Source organism: Mauremys reevesii, linkage group 2, assembly GCF_016161935.1.
Source record: "Mauremys reevesii isolate NIE-2019 linkage group 2, ASM1616193v1, whole genome shotgun sequence".
Classification (NCBI taxonomy): Eukaryota; Metazoa; Chordata; order Testudines; family Geoemydidae; genus Mauremys; species Mauremys reevesii.
The window spans coordinates 242,755,580-242,779,675 of record NC_052624.1 but is presented as its reverse complement, the minus strand read 5'-3'; the positions used below and the strand labels follow the sequence as shown (position 1 = coordinate 242,779,675).

Here is a 24,096-nt window from a genome sequence, read left to right as displayed (position 1 = left end):
AGGGCCGATCAGAGAGGCAGAGATGTGTGTGTGAGGAAAGACCAGGGCTGTCTCAGGGCCCCGGGGGCTCTCTCTGCTAGAGGAGCTGCAGCTTTCCAGCTGGCCCGGGTTGCCTGTGGTGGCTTTTAGAACGACGTCGGCCCCAGACGCCGGGTGAGGCAGGGAGAAGGGAGGCAGCTGGGGCCCCCGCCCACCTGGCAGCGAGCAAGCCCTGGCGGGGCAGCCTCGCCCCCCGAGAGGAGGAGAGAGGCGGGGAGCGGGGAGGCGGGAAGGAGGGAGGGGGCGGCCAGCGGGGGGCGTGGCCCAGGCGAGCCAGACGCGATAAATAGACAGCGCGGTGCCGGCGGGAGGGTCAGCACCGCGGACAGCAGCGCCCTGACCCAGCCCCAGCCCCAGCCCCAGCCGCCGCCGCTCTCCAGCCCGCTCGCCCTCAGCCACACGCGCCATGGCCGCGGAGACTCACCTGCAAGGAGTCGAGATCTCAGCCGCCCAGTTTTTCGAGATCTGGAATCACTACGACTCTGATGGTGACTATATTTCATTGCACCCCCTTCCCCCTGCAAGCCCCGAGCCGGGGGGGCTCGGGCTCCCCCCCATCCGCACACACCCCGGCAGGCTCCGCTGCAAACTTTCCCCCAGGACAAGTCATAACTTTTCCCAGCCCGGAGCTCGAGCCCCTTGCGAAGCAGGCGGCCGGGGTGGGGCTGGGGCTATGCACTAGCGCCCAACCTCCTCAGCCTAGGGCTTGTGCGCCTTTAGCAGGGCAACTTTCAGGTTCCCGTAAGTGGATTCAAATTTCAATGCCTCCAGACGCAGCTAGGACGCCGCTGTTTTCTCTTCAGTAACTTTGCATGTAGATGCCTTTGGAGGGGCGAGGGGTGGCAGGAGGCTGAGCCTAATTTAGCAGATCAAACAACCAAAAAGCCACCGATTTTTTAACACAAGGTTTGCAAATGTTATTTCCAGCAGCTGGAAGGGTTGGAAGGGAACAAACCAAAGGGTTCTGGGACACTAACCATAACTCTTTTTGTTGTAGGCAATGGGTACCTGGATGGGAAAGAGCTGCTGAACTTCATCCAGGAGCTTCAGCAGGCACGAAAGAAGGCAGGATTGGTAGGTTCATGTTTCTTCCTGCTTTATTTCATCTTAAAGAAGAATTTCAAATGTTCAATCACTTAGCTGGTCAGGCAAAGGCAACGTTTAGAAATTGACACAAGTCAGGTAGGATGCTCAGTCACTTAGGGAAATGTGGGGACAAGGGGTACCTGACAAGATACAAGGTAATATATAGATTCCATCTTGGTACTAATGCAAATAATTATTCTGGCAATATTAAAAAGTAAGAATCCAGAAAAATATGGAACTGACATTATTATATAATAGATTTAAAGCAAGACTTCTCTCTTTGCCTCACTCAATTATCTACCAATATTTTTAAAGAACTAATTTTTCATGAGCTGGACTCATTTTTAACTCCTTCTTTCATGGGAAGTGTGTAGGGTTATCTGCATTTCTGCCCCTTGGTGGTCAATAAACAGATCTGCAGATCATTCTTAACTATTTGCACTTCATTGGTTTTATGAAAGAGGAAAATCAATACTAAACCTTGATAATCAAAATTGGACAAGAGAACAGAGAAATTACCTGGAGAATATTAAAATGTGGACAAATAAAGATGCATATTGGAGTTTAATTTGTAACAATTATACATTCAGCACTTTCCTAAGCAAGAGAGAAAAGGTTTAAAGTAAGATACTATTATTCTTTTAACATTCTGAAAAAATAAAACCAAATGCCTCTAGATAAAGATATTAATTTAAATACATAGTGACACTTCCTAACTGAATAAATAACCCCTAAAAGAATCAGAAAATAAAATAGACCACTTAACATCACACTAAAATATACAGCATAGTATAATGAAGCCTACTTAAATCCACTGTAAAAGATACTTCTAAAAGCATATAAGATAAAAGTGCACTAACTAGCTGGTGTGCGGGGGTGGGGGAGGGAAAGGGTTATAAATTTATATAGGGCTACATCAAAATTAAGAAATAAATGTTAGCTTTTGGATAATTAATTATTGTCTTTGTTTGGGTCTTCCTGGAGAACAAATGTGTACCGGTATTTTTATTTGTTTTGTGGAAAATAACATCTTCCTACTAGCTTCATGAGTTAATAAGCAGCTGGAAATCTGTCATCTATAATATTACATGTAAAATTACATGCACACTCTAGATTCCTAATTTTTTTTATAGCTGTCACTGTAGAATTAATATCCAAAAGCATAGGTAAATTTGATTTAAAAGGATACTCAGAGTACTGAAAATTATGTGAGATTGCACTTGCTAGAGGAAAAGGTTATGTATAATCTTACTTTCTTTCCACAAGGCGAGTGAGGCAAGTAAATTACATTTAAAGAGGGAAGGGGGGGGGGAGAAAAGCCTATTTTAATTCTTTCATTAGAACTAAATATTTTTAACATATTGAGATGGCAGTAACCATAAGTAAACCCAGTTAAAAGATGATGTTCAAGACTGTATTTAGAACATATTTATTACTATTAATTGTACTTTTAAAAATAGTCCTAATGTAATGCTCAATGGATGAAAGATGCAGAGGTTTTACAACAGGAAAATGTCATTTTAAACTCATCTTCACATTTCTCAAGAGGCAATTTGTGTCATAATAAGTCGTCTTCTACTTAAAAAATTAGAGTGTTCACAAAGTAATGTATAAGATGCTTGTGAGATTATTGTTGTCTCCCACCCACTTTACCATTTATGCCTTTTTAATAGACTCTGCCTGCACAGTAGGTTATATTTTGAAAGTGCTTAGGTGTTTAATTAACTTTTCCTTTGTCATTGCTCTGGTACAAGCTTATTTCTGGAATATTCTGCTGAAAAGACCAATCTACACTAACAACACTGAACTTCAGTACTCTCATTGGATCATCTAAAGATTCTTGATATCTTGATCCCTGAAGTCTTTTCTGGATTATGGATATGTGCCATCAGAGGTTTCAAATCTAAGCTGATTCTTGGATTTGGAGGGTCATTTGCCAAACAATCATCTCACTAGTTCACCTATCTTGCCTCACTGGATAACTAATTCAGTGGCTTTGAATTTTTTGCCCTTTGCCGGAAGGGACACAATGAGAAGATAATGGATGTTATATGTGATTTCTGTGGCTGTGCTGTCCCTTCCCCTCCTCCCCCATAAGCTTCTCTCATCATTTGCATTTCAGATAGTTTCTCTTGCTCTGTATTTTTGGAATATTCAATTATGCATTCTTCATAGCTGGATTATACATCAGTCATGCTACATGCCTTGTAGAATCTCACTGATTTCAGTCTTTGAACAAGATGGTTTAGCATTTCTCAGTGCTCTTCCCAGCTTCTGAACTGTCCTAATTGTTTTGTCGTTACCTAACAGCCATGTGATTTTTTTTTATTAACTAAATGACTATTGTGAAGACCATCCTTTTGCTTTCTATTACTTCCAAAGAACAGTAGCATGCAATTTGATGCATGTTATTTCTGTATCATGTAATACTGTCAGAAGGAGGTTACATTTTTAGTTTTGTGTTTGAGCTATTTTTGGTGACATTTCATATTTTCCACCACCACTCCACCACATTACAGTATGTGAAATACAAAGTTGATCTTTTACAAATGCTAAAATAAAAAATTATTTTGCAAAAAATAAAATCACAATTTTTAATCCCAAAAATATATGTTCAACCTCTTTTGGCCCACATTATACTTAGTATGTTCTCTCTCTTGTTTCACTTTTGCCAATTGCCAAGAGAGAAAACATGTGGGGAAGTGGTTACTAAAGGGGTTCCCAGCTCTCCTGCTGTCTCACTGGGTGACTTGGGGGAAGTTTTTCAACATCTGTTTCTTGATTTATCCATGTAAAATGAGAACAATATTTACCTACTTGACAGAGACAGTGTGACTTCATGTTCATAAGTGCAATGAACATGTGCAATGGTGTTACTATTGCACCATTTATCCTATGATTTCAAATCACTTTACAAAAACTAATGTGTACATAACACCTCTCAGTCAGGTAAATATCTCCATTTTAAAAAGGGGGAAATGAGGTACAGAGAGGTCAAGTTACTTGTCTATGGTAACAGAGCAGCAAGTCTGTGGTGGAACCAAGATTAGAACTGGTTGAATACTGGATACAATTATTTGTCACATAATATATCCGACAAATAAGTTTATTCAAAAGATATTGTTCAATCAGTTATAGAACTGATAAAATTAAAAAATGTATTAAGTGATTTTTTTTTTTAAGATTGTAAGCGGTGATTGTGCCTCTTTGTATGATTGTACATATTGTAGGTCCTATTGGAAACAAAATAATATCAAAATATTTAATCAGGGCTAATTAGAATGCAGATATCTAGACCTTCAGGCCTGGACCTCAATCACTAAGCAAATACTTCTTCACTTTGAAATCCTTCTGTGAAAGGTGACATTGAAGGGCAAAGTATTAATAATCATGTCTTAATTACAACAATTTCAAATTAACTAACCACAGCAGATGACTTTGAAACAAAGAGGACATTGGGCCATGATTTGCTTTGTCATAAACACTTACATGTAATGCATTTTAGCAATTTCTAGTAATACAAATTTTGGGCACAATCTAGTGTATTTGACTCAGGCAAAATTCCCAACAATTCCAGTGGGAGTTTCACCTAAGAAAGGACTGCAAGACTAGACTCTTCATAGCATTATAGTCACTTTCATTTTGATAACTGAGATATTATTTATACTACAGTTCTAAGCCTGATCCTGCACAAAGGATCCATTAACATAGATCCTTGGACTCATGAAGAGTCCAAAAGAAATCAAATGGGCTCCTCAAAGGTGAAGGAGTCTATACTAGTGGATCTGAGTCAGACTGATCCTTGGTGTGACTCCACTGCCATATCTTAAAGAGAAGCTGTCATTTTGAGACAAGTGTGTCGTGGGAGCAAACATTTATACCAAAAGCACTTTGACATTGACTTTGTGGATTTACCTTGTTATTCAGGATTGTTTTATATGTTTCAATAAGGGATTACTCTCTCCCAGCCCAGCCTCTCCTTACCTTTGTTCTGGCAATGAAGTAACAGTCCTGCTTTTATGACATCATAAACAGTGAACAATACAAATGGCTGATGTACAAATTCCATTGTATGACTTCATTGTGAGATCTGTTTGGAGACTGGTCAAAAGAGGATAAAATCACTTTCATTTGAAAGTAATATAGAAAAATGTGAAAGGTAAATATTTTGGTGTCCCAATGTGTTCTATAAAATTTTCCCCCACTCTGAAAGACTTAAGCTTGTCTCAGATTTGTTCATTTAAAAATGAAAACTGTGGAAAAACTGAATAGTAATCAACTGTGAAATTTCATTGCCATTTGATTTAAACAAAGGAACAGTAAGACCCACCTTCCAGCAGATTTGTCTTTACATGTGAATGTTCTCATTTTGAAAGGTTAGATATTCAGATCTTTTATTTTAAGGTCAGATTCTGAAACTCATCCTATCAAGTAATATCTTACTGCTCAAGTAGTCACTGTCATTGCAACAGGATAATTCAAAGTAAAGCACTACTCAGCATAAGACCGTCAGAATCTAGGCTCTAACTAGGTTTTTATATATTATCTGGTAGTTACTCGTTGCTGAAATATTTAGCACATATTTCTACATATCTTACAAATAATAATTCCATTATTATGAATTTATAGGAATTAACACCTGAAATGAAAGCATTTGTGGACCAGTATGGGAAAAGTACTGATGGAAAAATAGGAATAGTCGAGGTAAGCTAGTTTCTTTATTTCAGGCTCAGTCATTTTTATGTGCACAGAATGCTCTTAGTATAGTAATATGAAGATAACTTGAACATAATGTATAAATATATGCATTGTCTTGTATTTGCTGTAACACAGACTTCTTTTCTCATCTCAGGACCTTTAGTATCTTTTTTTTCCACTGAGACATTAGTGGAAAACAAAATATTTCTTTCTCCTCCTCAGACATTTCATTAGACTCCATTGAACATTACAGGCTTAAGTCAATAGAAATAAAGGAGACCATCATTATAGTTTTCCTGTAATGCAACTAAAGTCTGCATCTTTTCAGGAAATTCAAGTTATTAAAAACACTGATGTGCTGGAATACTGTGAACTTTTTTATCCTGAGTTATTCTGGAATTTGATTTTGAACTGGTCCTCAATCCCACAACTCCTGTAGTGGGTGTAAAGTATAATTCAATGTAAATTGGCTAAGAATCTGATTTCCGTCCCTCTCCTTCTTTGTAATCATTGTACATAACGGTTATTATTTATAATTAATGCATATGGTAAGGACAGAAGGGAAGGCTAAAATCTTGTTGGCATTTTCAGCAATATTTTGACAATCTAGTTAGTGAGAGATTTTGATTACTTGTGAATTCTTTTATTGAACACAGAGAAAGCGGAAAACTTTTGCTTGCAAAAGTTAGAAGTCCCTGGCACCTGCACTGCCCTGGGTTATATGGTACTCATGCTTTTCCACTGTGTAGACAACTTTCTAAGAAAGAGGGACACTCCTGGAACCACTTCCTTTCCCAATCCCCACTACTTGGTTTTCAATGTTTAATTCTACATATCAACAGGAAGGTATCCATGGGCTGGTGTACAGTTTGTGAACCACTGTTTTAGGACCAAATTCATGACTCACTGAAGTCAATGGGAGTTCTGCCTTTGAATTCAAAGAGATCAGGATTTAACCCTTAGAAAATACAATCATGTTCCCAGTTTGACTATCAGAAAAATATATCTGAACAATTTATAAAGAGCTCCTTGGAAACATGCTATTACTGCAACATTTCTGTTGACTGACTTAGCTACAGCTATTTAGAATTGATATACTGAATGGAATATATAACAACCAATGAGATTTACAATATAAAATATCCTATTACCAGTATATATAAATTATTACCTTGGAGTATATTCTCTTTAGGTGTAATTCCCATATGTAACTTCCACATACTTGCTAAAATATTCATGTCATTTAGTCTAAACGTACATGGATAAGTGAACTGTGACTCAATTTGTTAATTTCTTATTATATTTAATGTTAAACTGACTAAATTTTGACCAAACTTTGATTCATAATCAGACTGAAAATTCTGCAAGTAGGAAAAGTTGGCGTAGGCATCTTTCTTTTTTTGATAAATACATTATTAGTGTATGAAATTAAACAGGCCAGTTTAAATACTTTTTTTTTAAATAGAAGCATGCCTTTTTTATTTAGAGTACACATGACAGCAGACTGTCACATGAAACGCGTACAGGCACTTCCTGAAGTGGTCTATTGGTTAGACAAGGCAACTGGAGGTTGTATCTCTTGAGTTCTATTTTTGACTGACTCATTATGTGACATTGGCCAAGTCCCATAGGGCCTGATCTTGTAAGGTGCTGAGCACCAACAGCTAGAGTGTTGAGCACCATCAACACTGACTAATGTCAATGGGTTCTGAGTGCATTTAGCAATTAACGGGAGGGCCTCAGCAGCCTGGAAGGTTATAAGTAACTTTAATACTACTTAACCTACATCATTGTATCAGTGTGAAGCTGAATTGTTTATAAAGTGCTGTGAGATCTCAGATGAAAGGTGCTGTATGTGCAAAGTGTTATAATAATCTTACAGATGATCAGTTAGACTTTGTTTTCCTGACCCTTTAAATTTTCTAATTTAAAATATTTCCAAAATGAATGCAGCTCATTTATATGCTGTATTATGAAGTCTCCCCACTCCAAAGTTCATGTAGAGTCCATGAACCATGCTTTTTTTTTTTAGTATAAATAAATGCAGCACTCAGTCACTCAATCACCATAACATGTCATCTGAAGATTTTTAAAAATATCCTGATTAATAATAATTCCTCAGGGAAGATCTATTAAAGAGGAGTCCTGAATGGCTTAAAGTAATGCATTTTCAGCTCTGCTGACTAGATCAAGTGAAGCCTTAAAGTGCAGATTCTGTCTTTGGTAGTACATGGCTGCAGTGAGTTCTCCAGCTTTTAACCAGTTTCCCCTAGCTAAATGTAGAATCTGACATCTCTCTTACTCCCCTTTATAAGATACTCCCCACCCCAATATTTGATCTAGTCAGTGCTTTCACTGACATGTAGATCTTAAAGTCCAAGCTTTTTACATCTCAGGACTGCAGTTATTCTGTATCCAAATGATTTAAATGCTTATTCCTGTGAGGCAAAGTAACTACTTACCATACTGAAAATGCTTTTCTCCCCCTTCCAGATTAGAATTTTAAGACAAATATATTGAAGCATGTAAATCAGGTATTTTAAGGAAAGGGTTAATATCAGCAAAGGAGATCCATTCAGAGTGATTTCTAGAAAAATGTTCATGCTGGTCTGTTTTAAATATTGTAGCTCCTTTTCCAATTAGGTAACAATCCCCTTCTTTCTTTAACAAGTTCATAATGAGAAGTAGAGGGGTCAAGCTAGTCTCAGCAGAAGCATCTCTTAATGACTTAGTCAAATCTGCTCCATTTACAAGTAAAAAAGATGGTATGCCTAACTACTAACCCTGCCAACTCAACTAGTAATAAAAATTCTGCAGCTGGAACTTCATTAATGCTGTTGATGCATGAATCAAAAGAATCTAGCTGCCTTTCTCCCACCATATTGGTCCTACAATGCTAACAGGAGCAAAATAAATAAAATAGGAAAAATTTACTTTGTCAAATCTAGGCAAATATGATTTAATACCGAGTTATCAAATGAGACAGTTCACTTATCTATAAAACAGAGAAAGTGGTACCATATATGTTTCTCTCAGGCCTATGTGGAAGTTACACACCTGCATAAAGGAAAGTAAAACTTAAAGTAATATTTTTATTGGCAGTGGTAAAATATTTTGTACGTTAAATGCAGCTTAGTACTGGTAGTTGGTTGTTCTTTGGAAGGTTAGACTAATCCTTTCAGAATTCACTATCAGTTAACTGTAGTTACCAGTAAGTCACAATGGGAATGTTGCAGTGGCAGCACGTTTCTCCTTTAAACTGTACACATTAAATATCTTCTGATTGTGAAACTGGGAACTTGTCTATATGATCCGAAGGGTTAGATCCCAGTCCCACTGAAATCAGTGGAAGGAATTCCTTTTGCTCTCCATGAGCTTAAGATATAAACCTAGAAATAAATTCTCAAACTGGTCCATGGACACCTTCCTTTTCTGCAGAATGAAACAAGTAATGTTACAGTCACTGAACGTTACAAAAGGGACCAGCCCTGTGCCCCATTTACATAGTCATTTTTTACCATAACTACACTAATGGAGGACATTCTTCCTGATGGAAATAAATATTGCTTATGCCAGTTAAGTCCCGATACTAAGGGACAACTTGTAGCAATTAGCTACTGGGTCAAGTAAGGTGTGGTGTGGAAACTGATCACCCTAAGGGGAGCTTGGGGAGATGTGCCTTAGGAAAGCCCAAATCCCATTTTGAACAAGCCAGGGAGTAGGCTACACTATCCTTTTGGGCTCCTTGCAGGGCCAGCTCCAGCTTTTTTGCCACCCCAAGTGGCGAAGAAAAGTAAAACAAACAAAAGGCCCGGTGTGCCGCCCCTTTCCATTGGCCGCCCCAAGCACCTGACTCCTTGTGCTCTCTCATCAACCATGCTCGGCCTGTCATGATCTGGCCCTAAAATAGCTACAGCCTTAAATATAAAATCTGGAATTTGTTATATACTCATGAAGATTTGCAAAAACTAATGTCTAAATACGCATATAAGAGCCTAATTTAAGCACGTAGGTGGCCTGATTTTTCAGAATTGCCAACCACCCACCAACTTCCATTGACATATGCAAGATGCAATATTTCAGTGGGAGCTGCTGGGTGTACAGTGCTTCTGAGGCCATTTATTTGAATGCCTGATTGTGGATTTAGGAGCCTAACTTTAGGCCACCATTTCTATAACTCCCATCTTTACAATTAGACAATGACAACATCCAGTAGTACTGCAAGGGCTGTGCTGTGCTAAACTAACTTTTCTTGACAGTAACTGGAAGTCCTTGTAGAGGCTGAATATTTTATGGTCTTATACCTAAAGAGCTGAAATTACTATGCCTGTTATCCTCTTACAAATACCTATATAATAACCACATGTCCGTATCAATGTGCACCACTTCCCATTGTCAAAGTGCAATAATCCCATAGCCCATTGACATCAACCAAGTGAATGGAAGTGGTGTTTTACTTCTGATGTCACAATTCCTCCACTGGGAGAGGTAAAGGAGGAGACCTTTGGGGAAGGGAAGGAAATTCCACATCTCTGAACCTCTCCCATGTGCTAATAATACTAAAGAAACAGATCACACACCCATATCTATTACACACACACACATGTATGTATGCACACTCGGTTTCTACCTATCAAGGTATGGAATTTTGAACATTTGAGTCAGAAACCTCATTTTACATTGATTAGGTTTAGCACACAGCAATTTAGCAAAATCTCTCAGGATGCACTTTGCTATACTTGATAGTCTATACCAATTGCTCTATTCTTGCAAGTCAAATGAGTGGTGTGCATTTTAAATGGTATCAACATTTAACAAATATAACTGATTTTTTTGCAGTGGTAATTTTTGAAATACAGATGCTCTATTTCCATCTCATTGAAACATGTTAAAAGACACCTATGGAGTGAGGGACAGAACTTGCAGGCAGCTATGGTCCCATTGGAATCTAGCAACAAAGCCCCAGTTTTGCAATCCCAATTCATTGCAGTGAATTGGGATTGAAATAGGGGTGGATTTGAGATCTGAAAAGAACAGAATTTTGAATTCAGTCTTTACAAGGAGGTGGCACTTGTTACTGCTGTTTTTACAAATGGATCCATTTAAGAAGAATTTTAACACCAAAAGGAAGGTGTCTGCCTTCCCTTTCTTCTGTACCTATGTTTTCAAATTTCTTCTCTTTTCCATTTCTTCTCCCCGGTTTTCCTATTTTAATTAGAGCTGATCAACATTTTTTTCAAACAAAAGTTTTTTGTTCAAAAACATTTTTTAATCTTTTTTTTTCCCAAAAAAATTAACAATTCTTTTCCTTTGGAAAAAAGTCATTTTTATGTTTTAAATGATAGAAAACATTATCCAAACCATCATCAAGTTTTCATTTTCCAAAACCTGGGTTTCCAGTAAATGAAAATTTTCAATAATTATTTTAATAAAGCTAAAAAAATTTGAAAAATGAAAATGGTCTTTTTCAACTACTTCAAAATGAAAACCACGTCACTATTTGTGAAAACAGATTTTCATCAGGTTTTGAGTTTTAAAGGCATATTCCTTGAAGTCAATGGGATGGGTTGAAGGGCTGAGTCTCCCTAACCTTGCTGTTCTGTTCTTGAATTGGCTTTTCCTCAGCAAGGTCTCATGCTTGGGGCTGACAAATGGCTGTGGTTCCAGGATGGATTTTCATCTATCTTACATATTTTCTTTCCTTGTTCTCTCTTCTCTCCTCCTTTCCTCATTGGTTTCTCTGCTTGCCTTACTGCACCTTTGCCTTCTCCCTTTCACTATCCTTTTCCCTTATTCAGTACCCACATCTCCATAGACTTCTCCTTCGCCCTTGCTCTCTGTATCCGCCATGGTTCTCTGTATTCTCCTCCCTTTGCTCTCCCATTCACTGTTACACACTTAAGCTTTTACCACACTTCATAACTCCGCATTTTTGAATGTGAAGCACATCTCTCACCCTTTCTCTAGGCCTGCTGGTTCACTCCTTTCTCTCTGATTTTCATTTGTGTCTGCTCTTGAGGAACATATCAAAAGCAGGGAGCCAAAGGCCTCTGAGAGGCATGCTCCCCGTTCTAATGTAGAGGAGATACTCCAGCAAATGGCACGTGGCTCCTTTGGTCATCATGGAGAGTACTGATTACCAAGAGAAGAAAGGAGAGCTGATCAGGGTTGTAGAGTGGTCATATCAAGAGCAAGATAGAGAAGGCATCTCTGATTTCTATTAATAAAGGGGACAGGTGGGCCTGTTTGAATGGGTTAGAGAGCTACTGAGAAAGCAACATCACTCTACATGTTGGAACAATATGGAACAACCTGTAAGGACCTGATTCTGTGGGAATCTGCACAATGAGCAGATGAAAAATTAGGGCCTGAGAACCTGATCCAAAGATGCCTGAAGTCAGTGGGAGTTTCCTAATGGCTTCAATGGCATTAGAGCAGAGTCCAAATTAAATGTAACAACCTGTTCGACAGCTGGGAGTAAGAGCACACAATTAAAATCTTACCTGGAGAGTAAGACAATGTAATGACTGTATTTGTAAAGCTCCCCGACACCCAACGGAGGTTCTTGGTGTGTGCTGCAAGACACGTTGTAATACAACTAAACAGCCAAATAACGGGAATTGAAAACAATTTTTAACTTGCCACTAGAGCCCGACTAAGGAGGTTTATCTTTTCTCAAAGAAACAGTTTCAGTTTTAAAACAAACTTTAAACTTGCTTCAAATCTGTTACAGCTTGCTCAGATATTACCAACAGAAGAGAACTTCCTATTGTTCTTCAGGTGCCAGCAGCTAAAGTCAAGTGAAGATTTCATGCAGGTACTGTATCCCATTTTTCCTTTTGTAAAGTCATCCAGGTCTAGGATTTCAAATCAATAGATACATAAATAAACCTCTTTTAATTACTAATTGCAGACCTGGCGAAAATATGACACTGACCATAGCGGCTTCATTGACACTGAAGAACTTAAGGTAAATTGGTGATTATTTCGCAATGATTATATAGCTGTGTGTGTGTGTGTGTGTGTGTGTATTACACAATAGTACTGATCTATATGGCTGTTGAAATATAAAACAACTGGCAAGTGGTAGAAACTGATGTTTCTATCACAGACAAATTGAAGTGCAATTTTTATTCTGCTAAATGACTCTAAAAATGGCACTTAGTGCAGATCCATGTTTGTCCCCCAGTGATTGCCAAATAAGTGCTCAGTTTAGAAGTAAAAAGATGTTTTTAAACTAACTGCCCTGCAAACTTAGCTAGGACTGTGAGAACGAAAGTGGGTTCTTTCTCCCAGCTGCATCACTACCATGACTAAACATTCTGTGGTCCAAGTTAAGCCCTCAGTAGTACCTGTGCAACCCTGTTGTTCCCATACTAACCCCTGTGCAACACAACTGCAATCCCATTGTCTGCACTCTGTTTGCATAGGTAGGACTGATGGGATCTTAGTACATTTGATGCACAAACAGCAGCAGCATCTAGTTTGTTCTATTAGCTGTGTCGGCTCTGCAGTTAACAGGAGTAAAAAGCAGCCCATACTTATTCTTGTCACTAAAGCTGGCAGATACTGTTTGACTCTGAATATACACGGGGAGCAAGACCAAGTGGGAAAGTGTCATTTGTACATAACCATCTTTCTATGTAGAATTCCACTTCAGGTAATGCTCTGGTGCAGATCCTCAGTTGGTTCAAACTATCATAGCTCCACAGGACCTCAGCTGAGCACTTGGCCCTGCGTACACAGTGATCGAGACCAATTGTCTTGTCCATATGCAGAATTCTAGACAAGAACTGCACATACATTAACCAAAGCATTCAAAAGTCAAATTGTCTGAAATCCTTAGTAGAGCTTTATAAAAGCAAAACTTACCTCATAAATCCATGTAGCCAAATTGTCTTTTTTCTCCATCCTCTTTGAGCTGCTCTGGTAGTACATAAGAGATGAAGAATGTCTGTATCGCCTCTGCTGAGGATTCCCACCTCACAGAAGAGATGTCAGTTGGCATAGCTAGCTCCTATGACCCTGGTATACAAGTGGCTACCTCCTCCCATCCATGCTCCCACATGTGTGTCAGAAGGGAGGTGAGGTCAGGAAAGAGGCACAACTGGTACACACTGTATCTAGCAATCCCCAGTTGTTGGATAGTCCTCAAGCGACTGCTTCCAGAGAGTATAGTTTAGACCAGCCACTAAAGGCTGGGCTAATGAGCAACCAGAAAATCTTAAATGGCTCCCTGATGGCTCCCCATCTCTGCTGTGCTGAGCAAATCTCATCATCTGCATCAGAAAATCTGGATCCTTTTCATCCTTTCAGAACTATATACTGTAGCTTGCTTTTTTTTTTTTAAGGTAGTGATCAATAAAATACTTCTCTTGGAAAGTATGAAACTATTATTATGCATTTGCTGAAACTGGCTTTACTCCCCGCATAAAGCACATATGATCTAAAATGTTTACATGAAATCTGTTCACAACATTTCTGCAAGCATTTGAATATATAACACAGGTACAGAGAGACCTGATGAGAAAATATACAGTTTGGTGGTGACAATAGGACCCAATAGCTCTCATACTTGTATTTCAAGTTCAGGGACAATAAGCATACATGACTAGGAGAAGAGATGGCTCATGAGGAAAATCCTATCTTAAAATGTGGTCCAAATTGTGAAAAAAGCAATGGCACTCCAGAACATGAGATAAAGAGGTTAAACCAGCTTGGTGTGTTCTTCACTGAAAATTGACAGGCATGCACAGTTCTCAAGACTTGCAGATGCCTTGCTTAATAAATTAAGATTTTTTTAATTTCACTTATCTAGGACAGTTGTTCAAACTAATCAGTGGGGAAAACAAAACTTCATTCTTTAGGCTACGTCTACACTACCGCCCCGTGTCGTAGTAGCGATCGATTTTTTTTCGATGATCGATATATCGCTCATCATCTAGCGGATATATCGATCATCTAACGCTTATCGACGATTCCGTACACACACACGGGCGGTGGCGGGGCGCGGCGCGAGACGGACATCGCGCCCGCGTGATCGAGAGGGGTGGCGAGATTATCGATATATATATTCTACTTCGTTCACGTTATTCACGTTTATTCTCTATATCTTATCGTATTTTTTCAGTGTAGACCAGCCCTTAGAGTAAAAGTAGCTGTTGTTGAAGGTCATGAAGAAACCTCGCCAGTTCCTCTCAAACTAGCAAAATGGGCAAAGTGCATTTGCAGTATGTGTGTGTGTGAAGGAGCAAGAAGGTTTCACCTTCACCTGAAGCATCAGGTCACTGCTGTAGGCAGGAAAGTAGACTGGATTAATCATTAATCTTTTCTGTAAAACTATTCCTCTATTTCAAGCAGTGACTAGGAATCCAAGTTTTCCTATGGGTCTCAAGGTTAATTAATGTAGTTTACTGTTAAAATTAATTAGTACACAGTATAGCTGGATGCCAAACTACTTTTCCAGACTTCTGTGTAGTACAACAAAAGGCATATTATGCACAAAGCTCCGTGGGAATCTTTTTAAAAATAAGGTGATACAGTATACTTGGTCTGGTTAAAAGAATTTTTGTTGTCAGATATATTTAACATGGAACCTACTACTTATTTTCATTCCTATTTTACATTTCAGTAATAAATATGTAAAACTAGAATTTCCCAGACTGCTTCTAGACTGAAATTAGAGTACAATAAGGAAAGTAACTATTCTGTAATCATTTTGGCTCTGGGGCAAATATTCACCTGTGCTTACTTTACTTTCACAGAGTTTTTTGAAAGATTTACTACAGAAAGCAAATAAGCAGATTGATGATTCCAAGCTAACAGAATACACCGAAATAATGGTAAGATTATTCAGATATTTCATCCAAAAAAAGCACAATACTGTGCACATCTATGGCCACTAACTTCTCATTTAAAGGCTCTCATTGACTTGAATGAGAATCAGTTTGGATCCCTATTGTGCAAAATAAGACATCACACCTTAGAGATCATAGTCCAAGCCAAGGAGGCATATCAGGTAATTCGGTAGCTATGCCACCTTTGGCTGTGATCTGTAAATCGAGCCATGTTGGGCCTAATATAAGTATAGGAAACCTTCAAGGAAATTTAAGTGTTGTTGACAAACCAACACCACAGCCTGTACTAAGGAGAACTTTGCCACTGAAGGTTCTTTCCTTTCAGGTAAGATTAAAAACTGAAGCTCTGAACACTTGTTATTAAAGATCCCATGGCACTTGTCATAAGAATAAGCAGATTAAACTGTGCCTGAGCCAAATTCCAATTTAACTAATTATAGTCTACCTACCCATTACTTTTTAGTTTACTTCATTTCTTGTCCTGCACTGTTGTCCTGTATTGCTTGCACTGTTAAACAGGTGCTACATTTCAGCCTAGACTTGGCTGCACCTCAGTGATGAGTGAAGCAATTCTTTGCGTAATCTGCAAAGGCCAATGGCAATGAGATAGTTCCGGATGAAAGGCTCTACACCTTAGCTTTAAGTTACTGCATGGTTTAGCGTAGGGCACAAGGAAAGAAAAGCTGAGTAAGATTGCCCAAAATATAAATTCTGGTATGCATTCATTAAATACTTAAATACTGGAGTGATCTTTGTTTTTTAATTCTATGCATAGAACCTGATGATTATCTAAAATGATCTATAGTCTATGATACAGGCACATTTGTTTGGCATATAGTTATTACTTTTATCTAAGCGTCCCTTGCATATCACTGATGGAATAGTAGCACACACAAATAGCAGTGGGGTTTAATCCATCCTCTCAGAGCAGGGCCCAGAATCTCTGGTAACCATTTACCATACTTCTTTGACCTTTAGAACCCTAAGGACACATATGCCTGTTCTTACCCTTCTCAGGTAGGGAATGGATGCAGAATATATTCTTCTCCCTACTATGCCTCCCTCTGTTCCTCCTCATTTACTTTCCTCACAGCTACTAAAGGAATCTTACCCTACATTTGTGACCTCTCCCCCAATAGATACCAAATATGCCTCAATCCTCCTTTTCTATGAATGGGCAAGGAACATACCTGCTAGTCTTCAAGTACAGAGTGCTAAATGGATTTGGAGTGGGGTTTTTTTGTCTCTTTTTTTTTTTTGCCAGTTCTACACTTTTTACTGCCATCCTTGTGCCCTACGCTAGTGTGAGAAGGGGAACCTGATAGCAGGGCAAGCCTCATAGGCAGGTGGGATAGAACAGGCTCTGCTTCAGTCCTAGCCAGGCCCATCCTTAAACATAGCCAGACTCTCCCTCCCCTCTAACTCCTGAACACAGGTCTCTCTAGTGGCCTCCATGCAACTGTCAGTGAGATTTGTGTGTTCCAGAGAAAGGGAAGAAGAAAATTCCCTGTTTTAAGAATGGCCAAAGTCGTGATATTTTTCTTTTGCTTTGCCAGCAACTTGGTTTCACCCTAAAATATTTTAGGGGTTTAACATTTCAGGCTGAAATGCCTCAAACTGACCCCAACTATGAGAGAGGTTAATTAAGATAAATATCTAGCGATTTAGTTTTCTTATGATAAGCTATATGTCTAGAAATCTCATGACTGATTAGTTGCAGAAAGTGTTACACACTGGAGAAATAAATCTCACATCCTTAACCTTCAGGCGCTGCAATTTTTTATGACTCTTTAGCCCAGATTGTGCCCTACATTTGGACCTCAGCAGGTTGAAACAGTTATAAAGAATTAACACTATAAATAAGTGATAAATGTGATGATATGCCATCTCCTCGAAAATCAGAAGGGAAAAACTAACAAACAGAAAACATAACAGGAGTTAAGAACACTTACCAGTTAGAAAAAGGGAGAGGCATCTAACCACCAGACATAAAATAGCCACATTAGGGCAGCAACTACTTGCCTCTGCCAAATGTAAAGCCCCCTTTCCCTTAAAGGTACACTGGGAAGAAGTTCCTATAAGGGGTAGGGAGGGTTAGAAGGAGCCAGGTGGTCACACTGGATTGTATGCCTGCAGAAACCGTCACTTCTCTATACTATCTCTGTATCACTCATTTGTTTTATTAGGCAAAACTTTGCTTTTTCCTGCAGCATGAATTTTGTATTTAAAGGGGTACAAACAAATTGATATGGGTGTGTGATTCTACCCCCAACCACTGTACAGCTAAGGTTACTGTAATTGAAACTAAAGGGGTGGGGGAGAGAAGGGAGAAACCCTCTGTTTTCAGTTACACCCCCAACTCCTCTTTGTACAGTAAGTTTTCCCTGATGCTTTTTCTCAAACTTTCACATAGCAAGAGGGAGATAACATTTGAAAATAGGAACATACAATTGTACAGTGACTGGGAGAGGAAGTCACAGGCAGTCTAATACCTCAAAGTCCTGCTAACTAAATTTTAAAAGGTCTTAATTTCAAATTAGCCATGTCTCTTAAGAGATTAGAGGCAATGCAATTTGCTGACTTTTCACTGTATCTATGATACATTAAATATTACATTTTAGGCAGGAAACCAATTTCTAATACACAACAGGATCCTGGAAAATAGTTTAAAATAGTATATAATATTTTGTAAAATCACATTAACATACATATTTCTATTAAATGAAAACTCAATTTGATGGAAGTTACTTATAGTTCTTATATAAAATTAACTACATGTCAATAGTGGAGACCTTTTGTTATTAATACCTAAGTGTTTATGGGGTTTAAAGCTGGGAATAAGCTAAGCATGAGACATTGTCAGTCCTGTTTTCATTCTATATGAAAGATATTTATTAGCTACTTAATTCACTTGTAATACATCACAAGATCAAAATTTTCTTGAAGTGCATGGCACGAGGCAGATTCTGATCTCATTTACATGTGCATGTGTGTGTGTAGACTTTGCAACCAATTGAATAAGGATTATAAATGTTGTCTTTTACATCAAGATAGCACATCTAGATGGAATTGAACACCCCAACCTACGTTTTAAGATTTAATTTTAGCTACTATGCTTTATTAGATTTTAAACTGAATTATTTTTGTCCTTTTATATGCAGATTTATGTATACTATATATTAAATCATGCCTCAAGGCCAAATATACTATTCAGTAGCTTAAAAAAAAAGATGTACTTTTTAATCTCTTTATTCAATAGACAACGATATGGCACTGAATCTTGATCTGAGCTTAAAATAATGTTTAAACAGGTTCAGTAGAGGATGTTGGATACCAGGGCTATAGCTTATGTGTCATTTGTGAGGGGCCAAATTCTGACCTCAGTGATACAGGTGTAAATCTGGAATATCCCTATTCAAATCAGTTGAGTTACAAACAAGAGCCTTGTTGCGTTGCATGCGGGCCGGATAAAGCACAACAACCAATATGATTGCAAGCAGAATCCTTTATTGAGTACAATGCATCATATTATATAGGCTTCTCCATATTAGCAAACGTCAGACACACCAACATTACATTGCTGCTGATTGGTTCTTTGTCCAATACACACGCTTTTCACATGCATGGCCCTTTGCTTACTGGTTTCCCATTTCCCATGCAATTCATCTGATTATGGCCTTGTTTATCACCTTGAAACCGATCCCAGCTAGGCCACCTGGCGTCTGCCTCCCTCTGGCAGTTCCCTACTTTCTCACAACAACTTTATCTCACCCCACTGTCCTTGATGTCCGCTGCCGTAACTTTCCACCAAGGCAGCATAGGGATAATGCAATCCCACAGAGCCTTTGTGGGTCTTTTAAATCTTTTGACACTACAGTCCACACATAAAACAATCAGAATTCAGCAGTACAAAATAGAACCACAGTTGTCGTGATTACTGAGTATACTGGTTATTAAGCATAGAGATTAGATGACTATGCATATTGCTACTGGTGCAGCTGTTTGAGTCCCTCCTTTATATTGACCAAGTGAGGAATTTGGTTGTAGGGACTGAAGTGGAAGCAATTTCTTTTATTTGATGTTTTCAAACATAGAAAGGTGAGAAACCCTTTCCTTAAAGCCCTCTGGCTCTGGACAATGAGTGTTGCATCTTGTGGGAGTGACAATTATAACCTGAGTGACCTGTCATGATTTAAAAATACTTAAGTAGACCTTGCTCAGTTTTTGCAAGATGTAAATTGTGCTTCCATGCACATATCTGACTTGGGAAGTTCACTGTTGAATGGAACTGGATTTAGTGAACATTTCAACACAACTATCAGAGTTGCGCAAACACTTCCTTACCAGGATTTTATAGTAGAATAACTAGTTATCAATTTATATTTTCAATAATTTGTAAACTTGCTTATATTAAATGTTCCACCTAATAAACGTGAGTTTATTGAATTAGGTTCCTATATTATATTTAATTAGTACCTTCCCATTGCTTTTAGATTTCTCAAATACTTTATTTCTTTGCTGTGCTGATCAATACTTTAATAATAAATATCGACATTTATTTCAGCTGAAGATGTTTGATTCAAACAATGATGGAAAGCTGGAACTTACTGAAATGGCCAGGTATGTTTTTATACCTATATCATCTAACTATTGCATGTCAGTTACTATTATGGAAAAAAAATAATTGTTTGAACTCTCATTTTTATCTCCAAAGTTTACTACCAGTGCAGGAAAACTTTCTTCTTCAATTTAAGGTATGTAGCTTTACATTCTGAAGTTTTAACATGTAACACTATATTATAGTCTCATAACTCTTGGCTTTCTTTTTGATTTTAGAGTGTCAAAATGTGTGGGAAAGACTTCAATAAAGCTTTTAAGCTGTATGATCAAGTAAGTGATCTGAAAATTATAAAACTCGCCTTTTATGCACTGATTGAATTCTCTTTGATATCACTTAAATTTTCTGAATTAGGGAAAAATAGATTAGGTGTAATGCTACAGTAGCCAAAATGAAAAATAAATGCTCAAAAATAAACCATTGATATTAATATTTTTCAGGATGGCAATGGATACATAGATGAAAATGAATTAGATGCATTACTGAAAGATCTGTGTGCAAAGAACAAAAAGGTAATTCTACAGCTTTTCTTAATGATTAGTTTAAATTGGGATTTTAAGGAGAAGTTTAAATCTACCCAATTACTAAATCATAATTCCTGAAGTGCGGGACAATTAGAAATCTTGGCAGAAGTAATGTAATTCCTTAACTAAGTGAGCAACGTTGTTATAAATTGGCTTCAGAAACTATTAATATCAACCATCTAATGTGCATGGATGTGAATTGTATGCAAGCACTTAAACAAATGGTACTGTTGGGTGGGCAGGCACCAGACAGATTCCCCCCTCCCCCCTCATTGGCAACTGTAGTTGGTAACAAAACTGGATTATAAAGTATTATCTGTTCTTTAAATAGGACTTAGACATTAACAACCTGGAAACATACAAGAAAAACATCATGGCCTTGTCTGATGGAGGAAAGCTTTACCAAAGAGAACTTGCTCTTATTCTTTCTGCCGAGCAGGATTAGAGACCTCCTGTCACTTCAGTTGAACTAGTGATATACTGTATCAACACAATAACTGTGCACTATAAGGGAGTAGCCTGTACTTTCTTTTATATCTGTAAATTTAAACCGCATATAAAATTAGCCATGATGTGTGGCACATTCTTTTCAGTCTGTTTCTATACTGTTTGTAATGTACAGTTTTTGTAATTATAAGATTGATAAAGAGAATGTCTGTTTGGGCCAGTCTGTATATTCAAGAAGAAACTAAAAGACTTTTTTTGCTTTCATAAAAATGGCTGGAGAAAAATTTAAAATTCTGCTGAGACTGTTTTGTTCATCATATCCTTTGACACTTGCAACATTTCTGTTCAATTACACATATTAAGTAAAAGCCCTGAGAGCTCTTTCAGTGCATGACTAAATACAGGTTTTTAAATGCAGAACGTAAAGATGCTGTTTTCAAGTAGGAAAGATGACCAGGGATGTTTGAACTGAAAGATTTACCAAGCTGGTGAGAAATATTTTCAGTAGTCTGACTAGCTACTTGCAAATCTATGCTCCTTGCAATTTTGCAGTAAACGAGGAGAGCTTACGAACTTATAGCATACAGACATAACAGCTATAAAGAGCAGATATCTGGAACAGCTGCCAGTGCTGCTGTTCACAAACAATGTTATTTTCCATTTAGCTGTTGTTTAATTTCACTAAATTTAAACAAGGTGATAAGCACCTAAGAAATACAAGAGACAGAGCTTCTTGACAAACCTTTACTCTATTGTGGAAACCTGGCTAAACTACAGATAGGATAATTAATACACACATTCGCATAATACAATAAGTGTAACTCATGAAAATTGCTGTGTCAGAGAATATGACAATCCATTTTCTAAACTATTTGCACATATTGCAGGTTAAAATTATTGTAGTAAACTGCTGTTTTTAAATCATATTCGGTGTAACCTATAATTAAATTTAATATACTAAGACTACCTGTGTCTAGTTTGTCTAGTTCCTGGATTTTCTTAGCAAGTAGAAAACAAGGAAATAAATTTGTTTTTAAAAGTGTGCTTCCTGCATCTTACACTAAATTTCTAATGGAGAAAATTATTGGAATTTAAGACTTAAACAATCCATTTCTCAAAGTATTAATTCAACACCAAGTCTAGTCATTTATATATCAGACTCTAAATTAGTATCAGAGGGGTAGCCGTGTTAGTCTGGATCTGTAAAAGCAACAAAGAATCCTGTGGCACCTTATAGACTAACAGACGTTTTGCAGCATGAGCTTTCGTGGGTGAATACCCACTTCTTCCCTTGCATCCGAAGAAGTGGGTATTCACCCACGAAAGCTCATGCTGCAAAACGTCTGTTAGTCTATAAGGTGCCACAGGATTCTTTGTTACTCTAAATTAGATTACTCTGCAGGGGAATTCTTTTTTTTAAAGCAGAAAGCACACTATGTAATTGTTCCTGTCTTTTTTATAATTGTGCTCTGTAGGCCTGGGTCTAATTTTACTTACAACAGTTTTATGCCAGCATAACTCCACAGACTTCAGTGGCGTTGCTCCCAATTTATAGCAGTGTGAGAACAGAATTAGGTCTATGTCTTAATGTCAATCAACCTAAGCTGCCTCTACTTAAAGTATGGTGTTTCAGAAGCAATCCCAGCTCAATAGATTATTTTATTAGCTGGACACAATGCCTAAAATGCATCCACAGTAACTTATCTGACAAACAGGGGCAAATCAGTTTAATTAGATACAAGTGGTCTCAAGCAGCAAGTGTATTGGGTACTCTCCGATCTTGAGATAGATGTAATTAGAAGATAGGAGGAGGAGGCAACAGAGTGATTCTTGGTGGGGAAAAAATAACACACTAAGAAGTTTAAAGTCAGATCAAGACAGGTCAATGACAACCTCACTCCAGGCACAGTGATCTAATTACTCAGCTTCTGGTTCACCTCTTCTCTATGCAATGTAAAGTATAATTGTGTATTTTAAGTGAAGGAACAGTGAATAAATTATCTGCCTACAAGCTTAATATATATGATTAAAGTGAATTGTGGATAGATTTTGTTCATACTGTGCACATGAAGCAATGGATTTTGCCTTATTTTAACACTGAAAAGTAAAGGTGAAAAAAATCTTGTACTGTAATAATATCTGTGATTTAAAGTGACTGTTTGGTACAATAATTAGACTGAAAAATGAGGTAGTTAAATTGTTTTGACAGAAAGTCATCATCTAAACTTGAATCTGGCTTCTAGAACACAAGAAAAGTTGCACATCAAAGATTTGTTCTAGAGTCTCGCTTCTACCATTCCTATTACAACCAGCTGCCTTGTGGTACTGTACAGAATATATAAAGAAGATCTGAGTCATCTACATGTGCAGTGTTTCCTAAATCATGCATAACAAGCCCATATTTCCACTGAAGTATAGCAATTAAAAAAGACAGGCTAACAACGACATGTCTTATGTTAATACAATGTCAAGTCTAGCAAATATAGTAAGGCGTGATCACTGTAAAAACACTTGTTTTTAAAAACATCTGCACCTCCCTGGAATTGTTCCTCAAAGTCTGGCACATGATTTCAAGAGGTGCTGGAGACAACAGGAGTTGGGTGATGGTCAAACCCTAAATTTGCTTATCCTGGGAGATCATACTGGAAGAATAATAGACAGCTAAAATATTAATTATACCTGGGGCTCCTGTAGACTGTATTCAGATTCTATAAAGAAACCTATATAGAGGTAGTTAGGAAATAAAATATTGTAGTTACTATGTTTAAATTAGTTATTACTCAGTAACTAACAAAATAATCTACTAAAATAACACTATACAATATGC

At 37.8% G+C, this 24,096-nt stretch overlaps 1 protein-coding gene across 1 annotated transcript; it reads left to right on the top strand.

Annotated features, from left to right (window-relative positions):
* The first annotated feature begins 369 nt into the window (after nucleotides 1-369).
* CALB1 (calbindin 1) lies at nucleotides 370-22,235 on the top strand. Its single transcript, XM_039525082.1, has 11 exons — nucleotides 370-527; nucleotides 1,037-1,113; nucleotides 5,755-5,829; nucleotides 12,557-12,640; nucleotides 12,737-12,793; nucleotides 15,588-15,665; nucleotides 20,245-20,300; nucleotides 20,395-20,434; nucleotides 20,517-20,570; nucleotides 20,739-20,810; nucleotides 21,154-22,235. The coding sequence occupies exons 1-11, from the start codon at nucleotides 446-448 to the stop codon at nucleotides 21,265-21,267; spliced, it is 789 nt and encodes a 262-aa protein (XP_039381016.1). The 5' UTR covers nucleotides 370-445; the 3' UTR covers nucleotides 21,268-22,235.
* Nucleotides 22,236-24,096: the final 1,861 nt, after the last annotated feature.